The sequence below is a fragment of the Anabrus simplex genome, chromosome 1, assembly GCF_040414725.1.
Source record: "Anabrus simplex isolate iqAnaSimp1 chromosome 1, ASM4041472v1, whole genome shotgun sequence".
Lineage (NCBI taxonomy): Eukaryota > Metazoa > Arthropoda > Insecta > Orthoptera > Tettigoniidae > Anabrus > Anabrus simplex.
In genome coordinates this window covers 271,628,310-271,650,746 of record NC_090265.1, presented here as the reverse complement: position 1 = coordinate 271,650,746, position 22,437 = coordinate 271,628,310, and the positions used below count along the sequence as shown (strand labels likewise).

The following is a 22,437-nucleotide window of genomic DNA, read 5'->3' as shown; positions in this document are numbered from 1 at the left end:
AGCTCCGTTAGCAATGATCTCCCATATTCGCGTGAATAGTCATTTTGTAGCTCTTGAATTCTACTTTACACTGATCTAAGTTCATGTATATCGCATTGCTGAATCTCTAGTAATCTTGCAAGCTTTCTCTTGAGAATTTGCGCGCCAGACATTATCTGAGGTGGGACTCCCTCACTTCTGTCAGGCTACGGGCGTTCAAGATCTGGTTTCCATTAGGCGCGTCTGACTAAGGTGCGTCATTACCGATACTTTCATTAAGTATTACATCTTGTGACATAATTAAAAAGTAGAAATTACGCTGATTCCAATGAGTCCTCACTCGTAAATTTCAGAAGCTCGTATCAAAAATTTTACTATCATAATCATTATTTACGCGCGTGAATTTTGAGTTGGTATTCATGAAAATACAGGAAAATTGCTGAGAATCTCCAGTTTTTAGGTTAAACACTGTACAAACAGCCTTTGCCTTCTGACCTAGATGTTCTCCGCTCTTGGCTTGCTATTTCCTTCATTCTTGGCCTATAGAGAGCGCGATTTCATGGTTCCGCTGCAATGAGCTCTTTCTCCCTCTGTACGCGTAACTAGACCTGCATCCTCCGAGCTAACGCAACGCCGCTCGTATCCCGGGCTGGGCGAAAAATGCTCATTGCGACAAAATATGTCGTAGAATGACGCGGAAAACGGCATATATTTCATGTTGGACCTCATGATATGCCTATTGACATAGTCGTGATCGGCTACAATATGTAAACCTAAAATACTATCATTTCTAATTTTAGACAGGTCTGTGAATAGTTTGTTTATGAACTACTATTTAACTTGAGAAAGCGTCAAAAATTACAATAATTTATTTACAGTTTAAGCCTAGCGTACAGAATAGAAAGTGGCGCGACTCCCGTGTTAGCCGTACCTTTAGTATGGGTAGCTGCTCCACCTCCCGACAGGCTGCGCAGCGGCAGACTGTTGCTGATCGATTTCTAAACGCTAGTGGGTTTGTTGCTTACTTTAGTCCTTATTTCTTGGTTTTGAAGAATGTATGCGACCCAAAAAACGATACTGAAATAATATATACAAGTATGTGTTCCGATAATCCGTGGTGATGTGGTCAAAATTTATAAGCCTTTACAGAATTTCTAATGTTTGTGCTGTGTAGTGAATTATAACCTTGTAAGTTCTGTCAAAAATGTGTAAGTAAATATGCAGAGTGGTTTTGTTCTCGGATGTCAATCTGGACACAACAAGCCATTTACAGCAGGTAGACAATTAGACCTCGAAAAGCCAAGGATGCTTTATTTAAATGGGCTAAAGTCATTCCGAGAAAATATATTAGTAGAGCTTTGGGACTCCTGAATATGAGCCAATCAGAGGCCGCGGAACGGCTCACGTGACTGCTGACGTCAGCAGCGCGGAAAATTTGAATTCTACGGGAGGTCATTGTCCCCTAGTAGTCTACCTAGGCCGACTCCAAATCCGCACTCATTAACCTGAGGTCATTTACCCCTAGTAGAGTAGTAGAGCAATGACGATTTGCGGGTTTTTGCATAAGAGAGCGAGCCTAATCTCACAGTCGCCATCTTGAAGGGGCTATCCTTAGTTTTACGGCTGGATGCTCTTCCTAACGCCAATTGCACAAGATCGTGGCTATACACAGCTCCTTACGAGACGGCCTAGGGGCGCTTGCGCAAGATGGCGGCTGCTCTTATGAGACGGCCTCGGGGCGCTTGAGCGAGATGGCTGCTATACATTGGATCTTAAGGAGAAAATGCCGGCAATGGGTGGTTGCGCAAGATGGCTGCTATACATAGGCTCTTTTGGAGAAAGATGCCGGCCATGGCCGATTGCAAGAGATAGCGGCTATACATGGGCTCTAATGGAGAAAGATGACTGCTATGGGCAATTGCTCAAAATGGCTGCTATACATAGGCTCTTATGGAGAAAGGTGCCGGCCATGGGCGATTGCACAGGATGGCGACCATACACAGCTTTTTATGAGATGGCTTAGGGGCTATTACACAAGATGGCTGCTATACATAGGCTCTTATTGAGAAAGATACCTGCTATGGGCGATTGCACAAGATGGCGGCTATACACAGGCTCTTATGGAGAAAGCTAGCTTAGAGGATACTCTGCAAGATGGCGGCTGCTCTTATGGAGAAAGCTGGTTGAGGGGAATTACTGCACAAGATGGCGGCTATACAGAGGCTCTTATGAAGAAAGCTAGCTTAGAGGCTTCTGCACAAGTTGGCGGCTGTACATAGGCTCTTATGAAGAAAGCTAGCTTAGAGGCTACTGCAAAAGATGGCGGCTATATATAGGCGCAAGATGGCAGCAGCTCCAATGAGACGGCTTAAGGGCACTTGCGCTAGATGGCGGCTGCTCTTATGTAGAAACCTGGCTGAGGGTGCCTAGTGCACAAGATGGCGACTATACACTGGCTCTTATGAAGAAAGCTAGCTTAGAGGCTACTGCACAATATGGCGGCTGTATATAGTCTGTTATGAAGAATGCTAGCTTAGAGTCTACTGCACAAGATGGCATCTATACATAGGCTGTTACGACCTCCTCCTCCTCCTCTTCCTCTGTTAAGGCATAACTTTATGTCTCTATCGAAGAAGTTTAAACATGCATTTACTATAATGATGCGATCTTATGCATAAGGCTAGAGTGAGCACGTGCTATTATTCTGTTTTCATCCTGCAGCGATGACGTCATCATAGTTATGCATATTTAGCCTTGTTCGTTATCAAGGTGACTCAATCAAGCCTTTATGGGTAGAATTAGTATGTGTAAGGGGGCAAAGGAATGCAATAAGTACAACATTTTGAATGAAATAAAAGATTTATTTACAATGAACTACAACAGTGTTCGTTTTGATGCTGACAAGGTTGTTTTGCTCCTTAACAGCGTTTTGCAAGGAGGGAACATGCTTCCGAAATTGTTATGAATCCTGCAACATTCAAATTAAACAAAATATTTATAAATACATATACAAGGTATGCTATGCTTTACAAAGAAGATAATGCAGTTCTTACCTTGTTGTTATTCATGTGTATTTTCCTTTTCTGAATCATCGTCATGATGTACTTAAATAAGTGGAAAAAGTCCATCCATGCACTGTATACAGTATTCAATCCTCGGATTTGGTCCATCACAATCATCATCACCATTTTCACCTCGATCCTTGTAATGACGTTGACAGGTTCTACATAAAGCTGTGTAGAGGAAGGATGTCCCAAAAAATCATGTACGTAAGGGTAAATATTGAATGAGATAGTTTGGGATCTCATATAAGGTTCTTACTCATGTGATAGTTTGGCATCTCATATAAGGTTCATGTGATATAAATAAGATGTTGCATATGAGCATGCGAACAGGATGCACATTGACAGTTTTGTTTGTTTTCAACCGTGTACTCTTTCTGTTCCATAGCGTACGATATCGAAGCACACACTAATGTTGATGATAAAGGTCTATTCTTATTTGTAGTCTTGTAACAATATTCGTTAGCGGATGGTAAGAAACATCACTCATATGAATAATAAGGCAATAGGCTACTGTGTTGCAGGAATGTTTTCAGATGTTTCAAATTCTAAACCAATATCGACAGGAGATTATTTTATAGATTCCTCGTGATAAGAGCAGTCCATGACTACATGGTGCTTTATTTTTAAATTATAGAGGCGAAAATAGCGGACGATTTCTTTCTGATAATACGATAATTGGAATTTACAAAACATATCATTGAGCATCCCAAATTTGTTTTTCTCAAAGTTAATGTCTATGTTTTTGTAGAGATACGTAATTCCGTTGAGATATAGTCTAATATTTCTTATTTTACAGTGATCAAACAGTGAGCTATCTTTTTCGTGATTGAATTTAATGATGGGTTTGGTATCCAAAAATAATATACAAAGGTTTTTCAGTAAAACGTGACGTTTTAAGAGCCCAGCTATGCTTGTTTGTAGGTAGTAAAACAGTATATACATGCAGCTCCCAACTTAGAAAACGTATAGGTATTGGTGTATCATTTTCTACAATCTTGAGCAATCGAAACAGATAATGTTACATGTGGAATCATCCACAATATATGATGAAGTGTAATTTTCGAGTCCACTGGTGTTTCTGCTGCTTTAAGTGAATTGCAGTCACTTCGATCACGGATCAGAATAAGCTCCTGTTTTGTGTTGATTATAATACGTGTAAAGTCTTATGTGAAGCCAAGAATAGATGAGAACATACCTGTAAAAGTTCCATCCTCATTAATTATCCAGTTGTTAGTAGCTTTTGGACACCATCTTGCCATTCGCCAAAATTACTCTCTTCATCACAAAAAGAAGGGTAGAGTTTCATTGCACTTGTAATACCAACATTCTTCGTTCTATCTATTTCGACATTATTCACTTCATATCACTCTTCAGAAAAGAGAAAAGCCAGAGCATGGTTGTTTAGTTGCGATGTGTTTGGTCCACTTCATTCTGACTTACATACTCTTCCTTCAGTATGAAGGTAGCTTTCGTATGGTAGGGTGTATATATTTGCTGATTAATGATGAAGCGAACTTCATCATTGTTATTAAATCCAAACGTAAAAGTTTGATAAGAATGAAGCTCACTTCGTACATAAAAGCCATGCTCGAAACAATATTCGACGGAAATTTAAAGAGCTTAAACGTATTCAAGCAGATTTATTTTTAAAAACGCAACTAGGTACACCACTCAAAGTAAATTTTAATTCTACTTAATTGCTGCAGTCTACTTCATGTTTTGTTTCTATGCAAACAGCATATGATAAAGAGAAGCATGAAGAAGAAGAGAAGCATAAACAAGAAAGGCATAAAGAAGAAGAGACGCAAGATTAGGAAGAGGGGTAGCAAGATATAGATCAAGAAGAGGATAAGGAAGAAGGTCTTAACGATACTTCACCATCTAAGTGTGTTGAGTTTTTAACTACTCATGTTATTTCTGAAACACCTACTACATCAACACAAGATTTACCATCTTTGTCTGAGGTTATGATCACGCCAGAGTATCTAATCAGTTTAACACTTTTATTCAAGATACCTATGGATCTCTCTTTGCACCTTACATAGAAAAACTCTTTACAGGACAAACTGACACCACCTACGGTATTCGCTTCAAAGTCGACATTTTCTGGGTAGGAAATTCAAATGTTAAGATCAATAGCAACAAACTAGTCGTAAAAGGTGTTACTTATAAACTTGGGAAAGGACTCTTAGAACTTCTTTTCTCACGAATACCTGACAAGGGTATAATTTTACAAGATGATCTTAAAAATATAAAGCAATAGTTTTTGCTACTGACGCAACACAACGTAATTACAAGAGAACAGAAACTGTAAATGCAAATAAGAGTTACAAGTATCGTGAGTTTATTTCTAAGCTGTTTCCGACTGCACGTGGTCTTTGCCGTATGTAGACGTAAGATACTGGAATGACCCAAACTTACTCGTTGAATGATTATAACTTCTAAGATCATCGAAAGATGCCGGTCACACAGGACACGCATCAGAAATTCTAGAAATAGAGAGAGAATTACAACATGCTGCTATTATTTTGTTATGGCTCGTCAAGATAAGAACTCACCTGTAAAGGTAAGCTTCGCACATGAGTTACATTACCCAGCACGTCGCACCTGCTGTCTCAGACGCGTTATTACACGAGGAAAAGATGATCTCTGGCAAGAAGACTTACTAGAAATGATTTTATATGCCTCCAGCAATAAGGGGTATAAGTATCTACTTACTGTTATCGGTGTATACTCGAATTTTGCTTTTGCACAACCTGTGCGTTCTAAGACAGCAGCTCAAGTCAAACACGCATTGAAACATATTGTTGAAGAATTGAAACGCTGCCCAAGGTTTCTTCAAATTGATCAAGGTAAAGAGTTTTACAAAAAGGATTTTTCTTCTTACCTCAAGTTACTTGGCATTCAGCACTACTCTACGTTCAGCAATCTCAAGGCAAGTGTTTTAGAACGCTTTAATCGTACACTCAAAACAATGATGTGGCGAAAATTTACAGCACAAGGTTCATATCGTTGGATTGATCTGCTACCTAGACTTGTATCACCTACAACGATACACCTCATCGCACTATCGGAACAAAGCCGCGTCTTGTTACAAGGAATACACCACGCCTAGATGCTATTCATCTTGTAATTTAAACACCTGATCCGCGCCACGATCACTTTAAAGAAGGTGATTTTGTTCGCATCAGCAAACACAAGTCTATCTTTGCAAAAGGATACACTTCCAGCTGGAGCACTGGAATATTTCAAATCAGGAGTGTTAAGCTTACTAATCCAGTTACATATTTACTTCGCGATCTCAAAGGACAGCCTATTGAAGGAGGATTCTACATCGAGGAAGCGCAGAAAACAAAATATCCTGATCACTATTTAATTGAACGTGTTATTCGACGTCGTGGCTGTATGTTAAATGGCTTGGTTTTAATAACAGCTTTAATTCATGAATTAATAAAGAGGATGTACTTTAAATCTTGTGTATTTTAAATTCTCGATCCTCTACCTCTCCTTTCTACTAAGTTAATACACAACAACATTATTACTACTAGATCATTTAGGACATGCTGTAGGATGGGATTAATATTATACAACACCTGCAATATGTTTTGACAATTCATATTTATTATAGCATATAAACATTGTTTTATTCAAGTAAATCTGTTTAATCCTTTATTTTACTGTCTTTGCCACTACCTAGTAACAGTTTTACTTTTATTGCACCGGCAACGACAAGTGCTGCTATCTTCTCAGCAACTGAAGCACTAGGCAACGACACACGCAGCATAGCTTTATGAAGCAGATTTTGATCAGCTACACGTCTTAGTTCAGAATTGTTTAGTCGATAAGCAAGGTCATGCTCTCTGCAGGCAGCATCTTACATATTAATACGACGAACACCACGTGCCAAGCGAACGTCAAGTCGTGTTCTAGGGCCGCAGTACTCGTAACTAGGAAGATGAAGGTCGAAGCGAAGAAGATCAATCTTTTTATTGATGAGCCCATGCCCAGCATGCTTCCTCACCTTTCTCCCAGCACGTTTCTTCAATTTTTTCTGCGACAACTTGTTTACTCTTTTCACAGCCATGATAAGTGTTTATAAGCGATGACAACTCGTTAGTTTTCGGTCCGTGATACAGTTTAATCAGTTGACATGTACGACACTGTCTCACAGAAGGTCTCCTACCTAAACTCACTTGTTCATGACGTAAACGACACGTTTGAAGCTCTGACAAAACAGGATCTTGAGTCACTCACGAGGCACCTTATCCCTAATATTCGTGCATTCGCAGCTACATTAACCAAAAATGCCTTTGGTAATGCATTTAACTCATCTTCAGTAAAAGTGTTTAGTTTCTTTTTCCATGCATAAATCTTTAGGATTGCCTTTTCAACTACTGTGTTACAATTAGTATCATTTAGAAATTACAGGATGTCTTTACTCTACAAATGCTTTTCTTTCCAATAACGTTATTTCGATACTGCAATTCGCATATGTTGTTCACCTCCCGGCATGCACTGCAACACAATCAGTTAAACAGCATGTTGTAAAGACTGTTTACTTCTTTCTCAACTATGCTCCTTAACAAGAGTTTTAAATGATGGACACACTAATTCGTGCATGTCGATAATTTCATACGATGATGGTAGATACTCACGCAACCATTCCTTCTTTTCACAACCCTTTAAGAAAACAAGATGTGCTCTTGAAAAATGTGCGTTCATCATTAAAGGTAGAAATCGATAAGGTATTCTTTTTTCTTCCCACTGCAAACCTAAATTTTTCGATCCATTGAGTACATTTTATATCTTCATCTGTTTGCAAACAGTAAGGGAAAGGTGGACTAAATACTAAACTGACAAGTTTTGGTGGCCACAACACACTGAAATCCAACACAGCCACCTCTTTAAACACAAATTTGTTGCCGTTTACTTTGAAGCCTTGTACATCTACTATTAATGTTCTCGTCATGTTCAAATAAAGCGCTCTACTCTCTATCATTGTATCTCGGAGACTAAAGACATATTCTTACTGATATTATCTATAAAGCTTTCAGTCAATAAGCAACCTTCATAGCGAACAAGGCTAAACATGCATAACTATGATGACGTCATGCTGTAGCATGAAAACCGAATAATAGCACGTGTCGATATGCATAAAATCGTGTCGTTATAGTAATGCATGTTTAAACTTGTTCGATAGAGACATAAAGCTATGCCTTAACAGAGGAAGAGGAGGAGGAGGAGGAGGTCGTAACAGCCTATGTATAGACGCCATCTTGTGCAGTAGACTCTAAGCTACCATTCTTCATAACAGACTATATATAGCCGCCATATTGTGCAGTAGCCTCTAAGCTAGCTTTCTTCATAAGAGCCAGTGTATAGTCTCCATCTTGTGCACTAGGCACCCTCAGCCAGGTTTCTACATAAGAGCAGCCGCCATCTAGCGCAATTGCCCTTAAGCCGTCTCATAGGAGCAGCTGCCATCTTGCGCAATAGCCTCTAGCTAGCTTTCTCCATAAGAGCCTGTGTATAGCCGCCATCTTGTGCAATTGCCCATATCCGGCATCTTTATCCATAAGAGCCTATGTATAGCAGCCATCTTGCGCAATCACCCCTAAGCTGTCTCATAAAAAGCTGTGTATAGTCGCGATCTTGTGCAATAGCCCATTGTCGGCATCCTTCTCCATAAGAGCCTGTGTATAGACCCCATCTTGCGCATTCGCCCATAGTCGTCATCTTTCTCCATAAGAGCCCATGTATAGCCGCCATCTTTTGCAATCGCCCATGGTCGGCCTCTTTCTCCATAAGTCCGGCTCCATGGCTAAATAGTTAGCGTGCTGGCCTTTGGTTACAGGGGTTCTGGGTTCAATTCACGACAGGGTCGGTAATTTTAACCATCATTGGTTAATTTCTCCAGCACGGGGGCTGTGTGTATGTGTCGTTTTCATCATTATGTCATCCTCATCACGGTCGTCAAATGAAAAGACCTGCAGCTGGCGAGCCGAACATTTCCTCGGACACTCTCGGCACTGAAAGCCATACGTCATTTCATGTTTTCTCCATAAGAGCCTATATATAGCAGCCATCTTGCGCAATCGCCCAAAGCCGTCATCTTTCTCTACAAGAGCCCATGTATAGCCACCATCTGTCGCAAGCACCCATAGCCGGCATCTTTCTCCACACGAGCCTATGCCATCTTGCGCAATCGCCCATAGCCGTCATCTTTTTCCATAAGAAGCCGTATATAAGTGCCATCTTGCGCAAGCGCCCGTGGTCGGCCTCTTTATCTATAAGAAGCCGTGTATAGCCGCCATCTTGCACAAGCGCCCCTAGGCCGTCTTATGACGAGCTGTGTATAGCCGCCATCTTGTGCAAGTGGCGTTAGGAAGGGCACCCAGCCGTAAAACTAAGGATAGTCCCCTTCAAGATGGCGGATGTGAGGTTAGGCTCGCTCTCTTAGGCGTCGGGAAGGGCAGTTAGGCGATAAAGTGAAGTTACGCCCCTCAAAATGGCGACTGGATGTTAGGCTCGTTCTCTTATGCAAAATCCGCAAATCGTCATTGCTCTACTACTAAACTAATTATCAATGACCTCGGGTTAATGATCGCAGAGTTCAAAACGGCCTAGGTACACTACTAGGGGTCAATGACCTCCCGTAGAATTCGAATTTCCCGCGCTGCTGACGTCAGCAGTCACGTGACCCGCTCCGCGGCTTCTGAGTGGCTCGTATTCAGGAGCTCCGTAGCCTTATTACTGACATTAAACTAACAAATAAGTCATATGTGTGTGACAAACATTTCTCCGATAATTTCCTAGTTAAAAACAGACTCATACGTATGGAAGGAAAGAAAGTTGAAACGGCGAGAACAAGATGGACTTTGAAGCCTGGAGCAGTCCCACATATTTTTACAAACTTTTCTAGATATTTCACCACGCAACAGTCAACCAGATTCATCACGCTGACCACTCGTCACCTCGTAATCTCCTGGTCTTCGGGCTGAGTAGCCGTCACTTAATGAATCAAGACCCATCATAGATATAGCGCCATGAGGTTTGTTTGTTTATACACATCCTTTCGCTCAGATAATCTATTGAGTTTATTAGACTTACATTCAGTCACAAGTGATATAATGAACGATAGAGAGCTGTTAAGAAAGAGACATACAAAATCGTGTACCGCAATTTCTTTAGTTCGTTCACCAGTTATATTACCTGGTACTTCCTATGATGTGGATAGAGAGATCGATGCCAGCAAAGTTTTTCATTTCATCAAGTGGCGCTTTTTCTTTCGCACGAAAGAAATTAGGAAAGAGCAGTCATTTGCGAAGTTAGCAAAATCGACGCGTAAGCTTTCTAAAGTTTCGGACAATCGACAGCTCTAAGTTACATGGGTGAGTTTATATTATATTATATTATATTATATTATATTATATTATATTATATTATATTATATTATATTATATTATATTATATTATATTATATTATATTATATTATATTATATTATATTATATTATATTATATTTAATGTTTATTTACTGTATGTGTGCAGTAGTGAATTGTCTGTAGCATGGTGATTTTTACACATTCAATTGTATTTTGATTCTCGTCAGAATGTTTCATTTCCCTGTTATATGAACCTTGTAGTTTAATATATGATTATGAACTCAGCGGAAGTCAGCATTGTATATACACAGTGTAGAGTATTTTACATCTGACTCATCTTGCCTCATACATCGTTGTGGAAACTGATAAGTAACATTTGGCTGCTGGTATTGATACTGTCCGCACTCAACGCCAGCCGACGCTAGAGCCTCCTAGAATGCTAGAAATGCTTAAATGGCATTTTTCAGGCAAAGTGTTTATGATTAAGATAATATGCAAAATTTGCTTTCAATTATAATACATTTTTGTAAATGGAATTGCCATGGTTTATCAGCGTGTTATGACACTTTTATGAGTCCTAAACATCTCCATTATCAAGATGCAATGGGAAAAATCCTATCCGCTTTTCGTGATAAGATATTTCACTCATAAGGAACTTTCCTTATGAACGATATATTCGTGATTATAGGATATTTCACTCATAAGGAAATTTCTTTATGAACGATATGAAAATATATAATGAAGAAGTGGCCTACGGATAAGTAATACGTCCTCCAAACACGTCGTTATCACTTGTAAACGTAAGAACCTATGTGTAGGAAATTACAATCGAAATAAGCTGTCACAGAAATATGTTTGTAATCTAAACACACGAGGATCTTCGAACCCATCCGTGCACGATAATCGACATCAATGGTAACTATTGTCCCTTCTTTGTAGAGGAGCAGGTTAAGTTGTATGGTATCTAATAACCATGATTCCCACAGGTATTTTAAGGATCTAACATTTCTTATTTTTTTAATTCAATTTTTAAGTTGTATTTTATACATTAAGTGATTTTGTATATTCTTTAAGATTTCTCAAAATTGCACTTCTAAATCATCTGGTAATTACCCAAAGAAACAAAGTCCTACAGTAAATGCAGCTCTTTGAGAGCCTTGGTCTGCCCCAAGTCCGCCGCCCAGTCAAATGGTCTGCACGTACTGAAGTGCCACATAGTAAGAATGACAACATTTCACTTTAACCACATAACGCGCAACAAAATTGCTGCGCACATTGTTAAAAGATATAAAAGGAACAAATCACCGAGGGACAACAAACCGCATAAAACGGGAACTAAAAATGCTTGAAGCAGCAGCTGATGTAACACTGAATATTTGCGTGATATCACTCCTGAAGAAGTTGCAGCAGCAATAACGGACATAAAAAACCCGGGAAAGCTCCTGGTTTTGATGGTATACCGCCAGAGTTTCTTATAAAGTCTGTAAGTATATGAAGACATGGCTAGCAAAATTCTTCACCTCACTATTAAAAACAGGACACATACCTCAAGAGCTTAAACTCCCCAAGATAATTGCTCTCCTAAAACTAGACAAACCTGTAGATCCACCGCAAAGTTTTCGTCCCATTGCATTACTTAGTGCGATTTATAAACTTCTGGAACGAGTACTAATAGGATTGAACAAACAATACTTTCGGCAGTACCTGCAGAACAAGCCGGCTTTCGTCCCAATCGAAGCTGTGTAGACCAAATCCTGGCACTCACATCACACATTGAAGCGGGCTTTCAGAAGATATGAGAACATCTGTGGCTTTTATAGATCTATCAGCAGCCTGTGATACTGTATGGAGACAAGGCTTTCTGTATAAGCGGATGAAGATAAGTTCATGCCAAAAAATTACAGTGACAACATGATTGGTAACAGAGGATTCCAAGTTACCGTAGAAAACAATGTTAGCAGGCAGAAGTTCCTCCTAAATGGCTTACCCCAAGGATAAGTATTATCCCCTCTGCTATTTAGCCTCTGCATTGCTGAAATGCTAGAAACAGCCTGTAAGAAATTTGGCTATGCTGACGACTGGGCCATAGCAACAAGGTGAATTCTGTTTGAAACCATGGAAGAAGTACTGACACCTGATCTGTCTGTACTAAAAGAATACTTCCGAAAATGGAGACTCAGTCCTAATGCGGCTAAAACTGAAGTGTCTTGTTTTCATTTTAATTGTAGAGAATCCAATAGAACACTGGAAGTGTATATGGTTGGTACACGTCTTACCCAAATCACGAACCGCCATTCTTGGGTGTTGCGCTAGAAGGAACCCTGTCTTATAAATGACACCTCATAAAACTGCCAAGAAGCCGAGAACAAGAAATAGCATCATTCAAAAACTCTGTGGAACCACGTGTGGATCATCTGCGACAATTCTGCGGACCTCTGCATTGAGCTTGGTATACTCTGTGGCCGAATATTGTGCACCAGTATGGTTGAACAGTGTCCATGTAAACAAAATTGACGTCCAACTTAATAATACTATGCGTATTATTTCAGGAACAATTAGGTCTACACCCACCATCTGGATGCCTGTCCTAAGTCGCATGTCACCCCGAAATCTTCGAAGGAAAGAAAACATTGGTTTGGGAATGCATTAAGGTCTTAGCAAACCCTGGGCTATAACTACATTATGATATTCCTGACCTCAGAATCAACAGATTTCGTTCAAGACATCCTCCTCTTCCACTTGAAAATAATGCCACCAGATTTAATATCATTGATTCTTGGAGAAGGGAATGGCTTCAAAATGCTCCAGAAACATATTAGCTGTTACCTTGCATATCTGAGACGGTCCCTGGATTTGATCTACCTCGCATGGTATGGAGAATACTCAGTCGATTGAAAACAGGGCATCGAAGATGTGGAGACTCACTATTCAAGTGGGGAGTGCAATTCTCGCCAGCACGTGACTGCGGCGCACCACGGCAAACATTCAACATATTAGGGAAGACTGCAGAAATAGAGCTTACGGAGGAGAGTATGAGGAATTAATAATGGCAACTCCGAGTTCCTTCAGATACATCCAAGAACTAGATGTTTGTTTATAGTGGTGAATGTAATTATTTTTCTCGGCATGTATCCAAAAAGCCATCCACTAAATAAATTGACCTTAGTGCTTGCGCTTCTTGACTGGGTTTAATGTTTTTAAATACACACGTCTGGCGACTGTTCCAACCCTCAGCCCAGAACTGAAATCCTTGAACCAAGTGGGAAAAGTACCCGAGTATTCTACGTAAAAGGTAAACACGTTACCCTACACCTACGGGATGGCTAATTATCCAAGGAGCTTTCCGGAATTCTCCTCATTATTCGGTGTTCAAGAACGTTGCAGCGATTGCAAAGATTATAGCACCAACGATCATTGCATTTACAGGCCTCGACCCAGCATGCCGGTCTTTATGTGACGAAAACAATGTTATTTACGAATATCGTATTTGTGATAGTTTAAACATTATGTCTATGTTCAGGGAAGATGCGCGGTTTAGACGTGTTCTTGTTTGATACGTGTGCTCTTACGGAACGGCTACAGGTGATTAGTATACCAGTGACACATGTTTACTAATGAAAATTGCTTCTTATAAAGCACAAGTGCACTAGGCCTGTTTTACGAGTCATTATCCATTTTATTATGGATATCAGAGCTCTACTCAGTACAATATCATAAAGAAATTGAATACTTCAATGAAGAAAGGAGATACAGTAAACTCTCGATTTAACGGACATAAACCGAGAAATAAATAGATAATGAAAATTATTTTAAAATGAATTATTATTGAATGGAAGTTAACTAGAATACGATTTTACTTGTTTCGTAGATCTTTAAAGCAAGCTGATGGAAACTGCAGCGAGAATGACATTGAGCAATGGCTAGGCATCGACGAAGGTGGCGCAGAGTAAAGGAGATTGTTCTACGAGGAGACCAGAAAGCTGACAGTGACGAAAAGAAGATAGCGGTGGTGTTGATGATAAAAAAGCAGTTTCAGCTGGTCCGACACTATCGCTGGTTATAGAACAAGTGGACAGGTGCCCCATTACGGATCCAGAGGTGACTGCTTTTTACAAACATTTTCAGCAATTTCAATCAATAATTATCAAGGAACGGTATACAAGTCTAAAACAACTGGAACCTAATACGTTTCTAAGTCGAATCGACTACAGAACGGTACGCATATAAATTTGTTCTCAATAAAGTATGTAAGTACCACTGAAAGTCTTTTATTGTCAATACAATTCGTAAGATTCGCGATTTCACGGATTTTCGATTTTACGCACAAAGCTCCAGATTATCCGTTAAATAGAGAATGTACTGTAACTTCAGTTTTCAGAATAATAGTTTTTCTGAAGGCATTTTGAAATACACAATGTTTCAGTTTATTTTTATTATTTTGTACAAGAAGTGGATAGCTCCGTCCTTCCGGCTATATAGCTTCTACAACCTTTCGAATGATATCCCCAACATAATTTTGGTGTGAAAAGATGGTAGGTTTTGGATATATCACTTTTATGCACTCCATATATTTTGGAATATGTCCACTAGAGTGCAGCACATATTCGATTATCTAATAAACGTGTATGGTCAATCAGCTAAAACAGTATCAGTTTGAGTGTAGAACATTTGTATTTGTTTAGCAAACATACAACCTTTCTGACTTTACCGACTTTGATGAATTGGGGAGTAAATACAAACATGTTATAGAGAATAGTGATTCAGACCAAGACAATAATCCGAAAAGTAAGAAAACCCGAATGATTTGGAAAGAAATGTAACTGTGCAGCAAATTAGAACGTGCACATAATAAAGCCCCAGTGGGATACAGAGTATTGTTAAAATAAAATGAAAAGATAACCTTGTTAGTCTACAAATGAGGACAATCTTGAATTTATTTATTTATTTATGTTAACTACTTTAGTTCAATATTAAGTCCGTACACTTTTATGTTGTGACGAAATGTATGCTCATCTGTGATGTTCCAGGATCGTATGTGGCGGAAGACGCGGTCCAAAGTTCCAAACTCCAAATGCCGAGGAGTCGATCCTAACAGGAACTTCGATATTAAATGGGGAGGTTTGTACCATATACCGCTACAATAGTTACTTTAAACCGTGCGTTGTTTATCGTAACAAGCTCATGTCGTTGCTTTACCCTTCCAAAACAACAATCACCATCACAAAAAATTAGATTTAAGGGAAATCTTGTCAATATAGGACTTATACATTCAAATTATCCTCACACAAGACCATGGAAATAATGTACAGTCACTTGAAGAAAGAAAGAACGCATGATGTTGTGGCGATTGTTTACTTTATGTTTCATACATGGTACATAATCATCACCGTTGATTGGAAAACAGGATGTTTCAAAAGCAATGGTAATACGTCATCGATTCCTCTTACATAGGTAATCACACCAATATTTTATGTAAACAAAATTTGAAACGAGCAGAGGGACAGGAAGCTACACTGGGAGAGAGGGAGAGATCCGTGGTAGGCACACAATAAAAAAGATGACCATTTGATAACGCAGATAAAGAACTGTATTAGATAAATATCTTTGCACGGTACACACATAATATAGGATCAGAAAATATCGGGGATAAGCATGGATGAAGACCATTATTAATGTTCCTATTTTCTTTTAAGAGAAAAAAGTTACACTATTCACCTTGAAGGTGGGAATACAATAAGAGGGCAGTAAAAGAACAACTAGCCAAGAATTTTTCAATTTTCAAAATTGTACACACATTATCACGACATATAGTATTCTTTTCAGGAAAGCAGACGGAAACTTTTTGAAAAATGACATTTTACCATAACAGCATAATATTTGGCCACGTTTTAAATATATCACCTCCAGGGTGTTTTATAAAACCTAACAGTCGAGGTAAAAACATCAACGTGAAATAAGGGGGGAAGGTAAAGGAGGATAGTAATAGCAGGGATAAGAGAGGAGAGTAAAGTGCGAGTCCGACTACGTAAACTTAAGAAAGTTCATCCACCCGTTACTGCCCTTATTAAATGAATTGAGCAAATTATGTCGTCGATGGCCACTCTTAGTCCACATTAAAACTTTTCAAAACACACGGCGTGAAAATTAAAATCAGCAGCAGATAGTAACAGTTGAGGCACAGATTAAGACCTCCAAAAAACTGGAGAATATAAATATACAGCACGCCTGAGGTGTTAATTTAGATTTCCAAAGAATAGCATGGGAATTTTTAGCTCACTCAGTTCCGAAGACAACGATATTAGAGTTCCAGTTGGACGGAAAAAGAACACGCATCGCACGGACAAGCCGCACGAGGTCAGTAGCCCTTCCACTCACATACACTGTACAAAAGTCGATGCCAGGCTAACCAGATGAGCGAGGCTGTCCGTTATATATCCGTAAGGAAGCGGAGACTAGAAGTTTTGGTGACGTACCAGATGACGTAGGTAGTAGAAGGTAGACGCAGAGAGACAGTCAGTATGCAGAAAGTTACAGGAGCGGAGAGACGGGTGAGCAGAAAATGTTTAGTCAATCACATCAAATAATTAATACGTAGAAGCGTAGATGGCAAAAGCAGGTTAGAATATTAAGGTAGAAAGTAGATGATGCTGTAGAAATGTAGATACGAAGATATGGCAGGAGCACGTAGAAACGTAGATGCGAGAATACGAAGATTATCGCAGGAACGCATAGAAACCTAGATACGAAGATTATGGCAGCAGCATGTTACAGTGTTGTGTATGTTCCTCGCAGGTGCGCTACCTGACCAAAAACATCCGGACACCCCTATGTAATGCGTAATTGAACCGTAGGTGTACGAGAAGAGAACCCGCCAGTATGTCAGTAGAGAGGCAGTAACAGCAGAACTGGTCGGTCAGGACAGCTCAGTGACTTCGAACGTGGCTGTCACTTGAGTAACAAACATTTCAACTCTTCTAAAGCTGCCCAAAGTCGACTGTAAGTGATGTTATTTTAAATTGCAACCGCAAATGAACAACGGCAGCTAAACCAAACACCAGGCAGACCTCATTTAATGACGGGCAGGGATCTTCGAGCATTGCGGACGGTGGTTGTAAAAAATGGTAAGAAATCAGCGGAGGGAATCACTCGTGAGTTCCAAGTTCTGTCAGTAGTCCAGTCAGTACAATGACTGCGCGTCAGGAGTTCGACAAAATGGGGTCCAATGGTCGAGCTGCTGTTGATAAACCAAACATTTCTGTAGCCAGTGGTAAAGGATAGTGGATGACTGGAAACAAGCGATGTTGAGTGATTAATCACTCTATACCCTTGGCAATCCGATGGAAGTGTTTGTATTTGGCGAATGCCTGAAGAACGGTACCTGCAATCATTTGTAGTGCCAGCAGTGAAGTATGGAGGAGGTGGTGATATGCTTTGGGGGTGTTTTCTATGGTCAGGTCCCCTTATTCTGCCTAAGAAAACTCTTCATGTGGAAGGATATGAAAACATTTTAAATCATTGTGTACTGCGTACAGTAGAGGACCAGTTCGGAGACAACGATTGTAAGAGCATGACAGTGCATCCTGTCACAAAGCTGCATCTGTGAGGAAAAGGTTTGTGGACAATAACATTCCTGAAATGGACTGGCCTGCCCAGAGTCCCAACCGGAGCCAATTGGAACACCTTTGGGATGAGTAAGAACGTCGACTTCGCTCCAGACCCCAGCGTCCAGCATTACTACATTCTCTGGTTTCGGTGCCCTTTAGGAATAATGGGCTGCCATTCCTCCACAGATATTCGGACACACCATTGAAAGTGTTCCCAGCTGAGTTAAAGACCCCAAAAAGGCGAATTGTGGACCCACCCAACATTAATGTCCAATAATAGGGAACGTGATACATGTAAATTCTAAGTGCAATTTCAGATTGGTGTCCGGATACTTTTGATCAAGTTGTGCGCACTTTTCTCAGACATAATTGAACCTATAAATAGAACATTTGTTCTGGGTATCCACCGAATTTATGTCCGGCTCCATGGCTAAATGGTTAGCGTGCTGGTATTTGGGCACAGGGGTCCCGGGTTCGATTCCTGGCAGGGTCGGGAATTTTAACCTTAATTGGTTAATTTCACTGGCATGGGGGCTGGGTGTATGTGTCGTCTTCATCACCATTTCATCCTCATCAGGACGCGCAGGTCGTCTACGGGTATCACATCAAAAGACCTGCACCTGGCGAGCCGAACTTGTCCTCGGACACTCCCGGCACTAAAAGCCATACGCCATTTCATTTAATTTCTTTACGGATTGATATGTATGGATGTATGTATGTATGTATGTATGTATGTATGGGAGATTAAACATATTGGGACCATAAGCCATATCGCTATAACATATGGGACCTTTTCGGTCAGGATTCAAATGTCACCTCATCTGGAAAAGAATATAAGAAGTATAATTCCAAACTGATGGGTGAACAAATGCTCCTCTGACCATGTGAGAATAGACCGCACAATGCTCCGTTCCTGTAGTTTCAACATCCGTACTCACGGAGCCGCGGTGCGTTCGCGGCAAAGTACTTTTTTAATACTAACTTACAGACATATCAAAACGGGGGGGAAACAACGATGCTAACAAGACGGCGTCAGATGGCAATGGCACAAAAATATTTGTGAACATACAGTATTTAATCACTAATAAAGTGAAATGAAATGAAATGGCGTATGGCTTTTAGTGCCGGGAGTATCCGAGGACAAGTTCGGCTCGCCAGATGCAGGTCTTTTGATTTAACTCCCGTAGGCGACCTGCGCGTCATGATGAGGATGAAATGATGATGAAGACGACACATACACCCAGCCCCCATGCCGGCGAAATTAACCAATTAAGGTTAAAATTCCCGACCCTGCCGGGAATCGAACCCGGGACCCCTGTGGCCAAAGGCCAGCACGCTAACTATTTAGCCATGGAGCCGGACACTCATAAAGTAATAACCCTGAATATGATAATACAGTAATATACATGTCGGCCAAAATACCTATAAAATCGGAGGTAAAACTCCGCTCACTTTTCAAATCCACGTTCGATGAATGATCTTTCTTTTACTTCTGGACCATACGATGAGCACATCGACTCCTTTAATACTAATTTGAAATATTCCTCAATACGAGTATTTATTTGCAAATGTGATGGTTAATCGTTAATCTATTTCTTCGACATTGGAAGAACTCCTGAATTCTGGAGCCAACTTTGAGTGGTCGCCTAGCGAAATCCTAAATAGCGCCATATAATGCGAATACACATGGACAGGACGCAACAGATAATACAAACGAACAAATGTTACGCCCGGCACTCGAACCCACATCGCACAGACCAACAACCCAAACTGCGGGACAGAACCCGGATTCAAATTCTGACACACACACACACACACACACACACACACACACACACACACACACACACACACACCTGTTAAGGAACATCGTAAAATGAATCATATATTCACAATAAACAACTCCTCTGGTGAATATATATATATGGCTGTATTTCATGGTAAACTGGTTGTGACGATAATCCTGGGTTTGCTTTGGGACTAGAGCCGATACTCTTCTGCACGTCACCAGGAGTCCCTATCTAGTATTTTTATAAGACAAAAAGCTATCTTTTTTGTTGCTATTTTGCTTTAAGTCGCACCGACACAGATAGGTCTTGTGGCGACGACGAGATAGGAAAGACCTAGGAATGGTAAGGAAGCGGCCGTGGCCTTAATTAAGGTACAGCCCCAGCATTTGCCTGAGGTGAAAATATGAAATCACGGAAAACCATCTGCAGGGCTGCCGACAGTGGGATTCGAACCCACTATCTCCCGGATGCAAGCTCATAGCTGAAAGCTATCAGTTAATCTGGTGTTCAAATAAGGCATATTCCCATACTGAAACGTATATTACTAAATAGGGAAGACAAATACAGATCTCACTCTGTTAACCTACGGGCTCCTTTCCTTCCATGGTAAGATTTGATATCGTTATTCCTTTCTGCGGTTAATGGAAAATTTGTTTGTAGTAGCCAGTTCCAGTAGATACCAACTTCAGTAGATACCAACTCGCAGATGGAGGTCGCAAGATGAAACTTCGAACCAGTGATCCGTGCAATTAACATGTAGTCGTAAACCATCCACCAGGGGCCTTTTTATGGCTCAAACCATGGGTATCCTACTATTACGATTACAGTGATTTTAATTATAATTTAGTATTGTAAATACGGGATTTAATTGATAGGGAGCTCCCTAGTTCCAACTATCCATTTTTCTGTCACAACTCTGTCCTACATTATTTACATATTTACATAGTTCCACGCTCTCCGTTCGCGAATAATACGCGTACAAGATTATCTAAGAGACACATTGGTTCTTCGTACTACTTCACGACACTTCGAGTACAACTCATTATCACTTCCGCACAAAGGAAATACAGTACATATCTGCAGACAAGCGACACGGCCGGACGTCTGCTTCTCTCGAACACTGGTTAGTGACTCTCCCCTTCTGCTAGATGACGATTCCTTAAGTAAATTACCCCCAACTAGCTGTGCGTGGGTTCAATCGTCTCCAATCCAATCTGGTGTTCTAATGGTATTCTGACATTGGTGATGCGGTCAAAACGGGTAGTTCATAATTCCATGACAGATTATTTCGATCGTTGATAAAATTATTAATATCTTCGTTAAAACAAGGACGCCTCTTCTGGGATTTTCATTTCTGCTTTCGGTTCCACAGCTAGCATTGCTACTCCACTGATGCGCACCTTATCCTCCGTGGAGCACTTTGAATATTACTGAATTTTAATAAATCTTTATAATATTATCAGAAGCGTATGACTTGCCGATCTTTTACGTAGTAATTAATGCAGTGATCCAGAAATATCCTGTCTCAAATAAGTTATCAAATTATTATTAATCACATTATTTCGGCCATTTTCGTGGGCGGGGAAAATATATTTTTTTCTTTCTCTTTGTTCTCTTCTGATCTAGCTTTAGCTCATCGGGGATTTTGAAGTCACAAAGTACCTGAGACGAAGACACAACGTCGGGGTTTTGCGCAGTCGGATGCAACACAACTTCCCATATGACCAAACGAGGGTTGTGGCAAACGTCATGGCAGCTATTTTTTTCTTGAAGATACCAGTCCGGTCGGAAAATGTGACATATACAGACGAAAGGACAAGGTGTTAACTACATGTGTGGATAATGAATAGCACTGAAATATCGTAACACACTAATGTATTTCGGTAGTATACAGGGCAAAAGATGCAAAAGAATGACAACACAGTACACATAAAGTTGACATGACAAATCTGGGCCTAAAGACCCTCAAAGTAGTCCCCTGCTACTGACACCACACGCTGCCAACGATGTGGGAGGCGCTGAATACCATCTGCCTCAGCATTTGCCGCACCATGTGTGAATCGGCTCACCTGTTGGCGCACAGCATTAGCAATGTCCTCCCGAATTGCAAACCGCCTACCACGTAGTGGTTCCTTAATCTTTCGAATGAGATCAAAGTCACAGGGCGAAATGTCGGGAGAGTACGGTGGGTGCTCCAATTCTTTCCATCCCCAACGTCTCAGTAGCTGACCTACACACTTTGGTTTATGTAGTTTTGCATTGTCGTCCAGGATTATTGCACTGTCCACAAGATCCGGACAATTCTCCCGAACGCCACGTCGTACCTGTCGCACCAGGAAGTCCCTGTAGTACTGTATGGTCACTGTTCTGCTATGTGGAACAAAGTGGCAAACAATGACACCCCTGACGTCATACGGGACGATCACCATCAATTTGACTGGGAAAGGATTTTGACGGACCTTCTGCCTCCTTGGTGATCCAGCATGTCACCACTCCACGGACTGATGTTTCAGTTCTGGTTCGTATGCCCTGGCCCAAAATTCATCGATGGCGATTATTCGTGGAAAAGCTGAAACACGTCTTGATTGCCTGAATCAATTACCGATACTGTTAC

The 22,437-nt window shown here is 40.5% G+C and overlaps 1 protein-coding gene across 1 annotated transcript in view; it reads left to right on the top strand.

Moving 5' to 3' along the window:
- The window catches only part of LOC136864860 (carboxypeptidase B), a 100,359-nt gene that overhangs the window by 47,010 nt on the left and 30,912 nt on the right, over positions 1 to 22,437 (top strand). Inside the window, exon 5 of the mRNA XM_067142292.2 lies at positions 15,457 to 15,547. Coding sequence (XP_066998393.2) covers positions 15,457 to 15,547 — 91 coding nt within the window. The remainder of the gene's footprint in view (positions 1 to 15,456; positions 15,548 to 22,437) is intronic.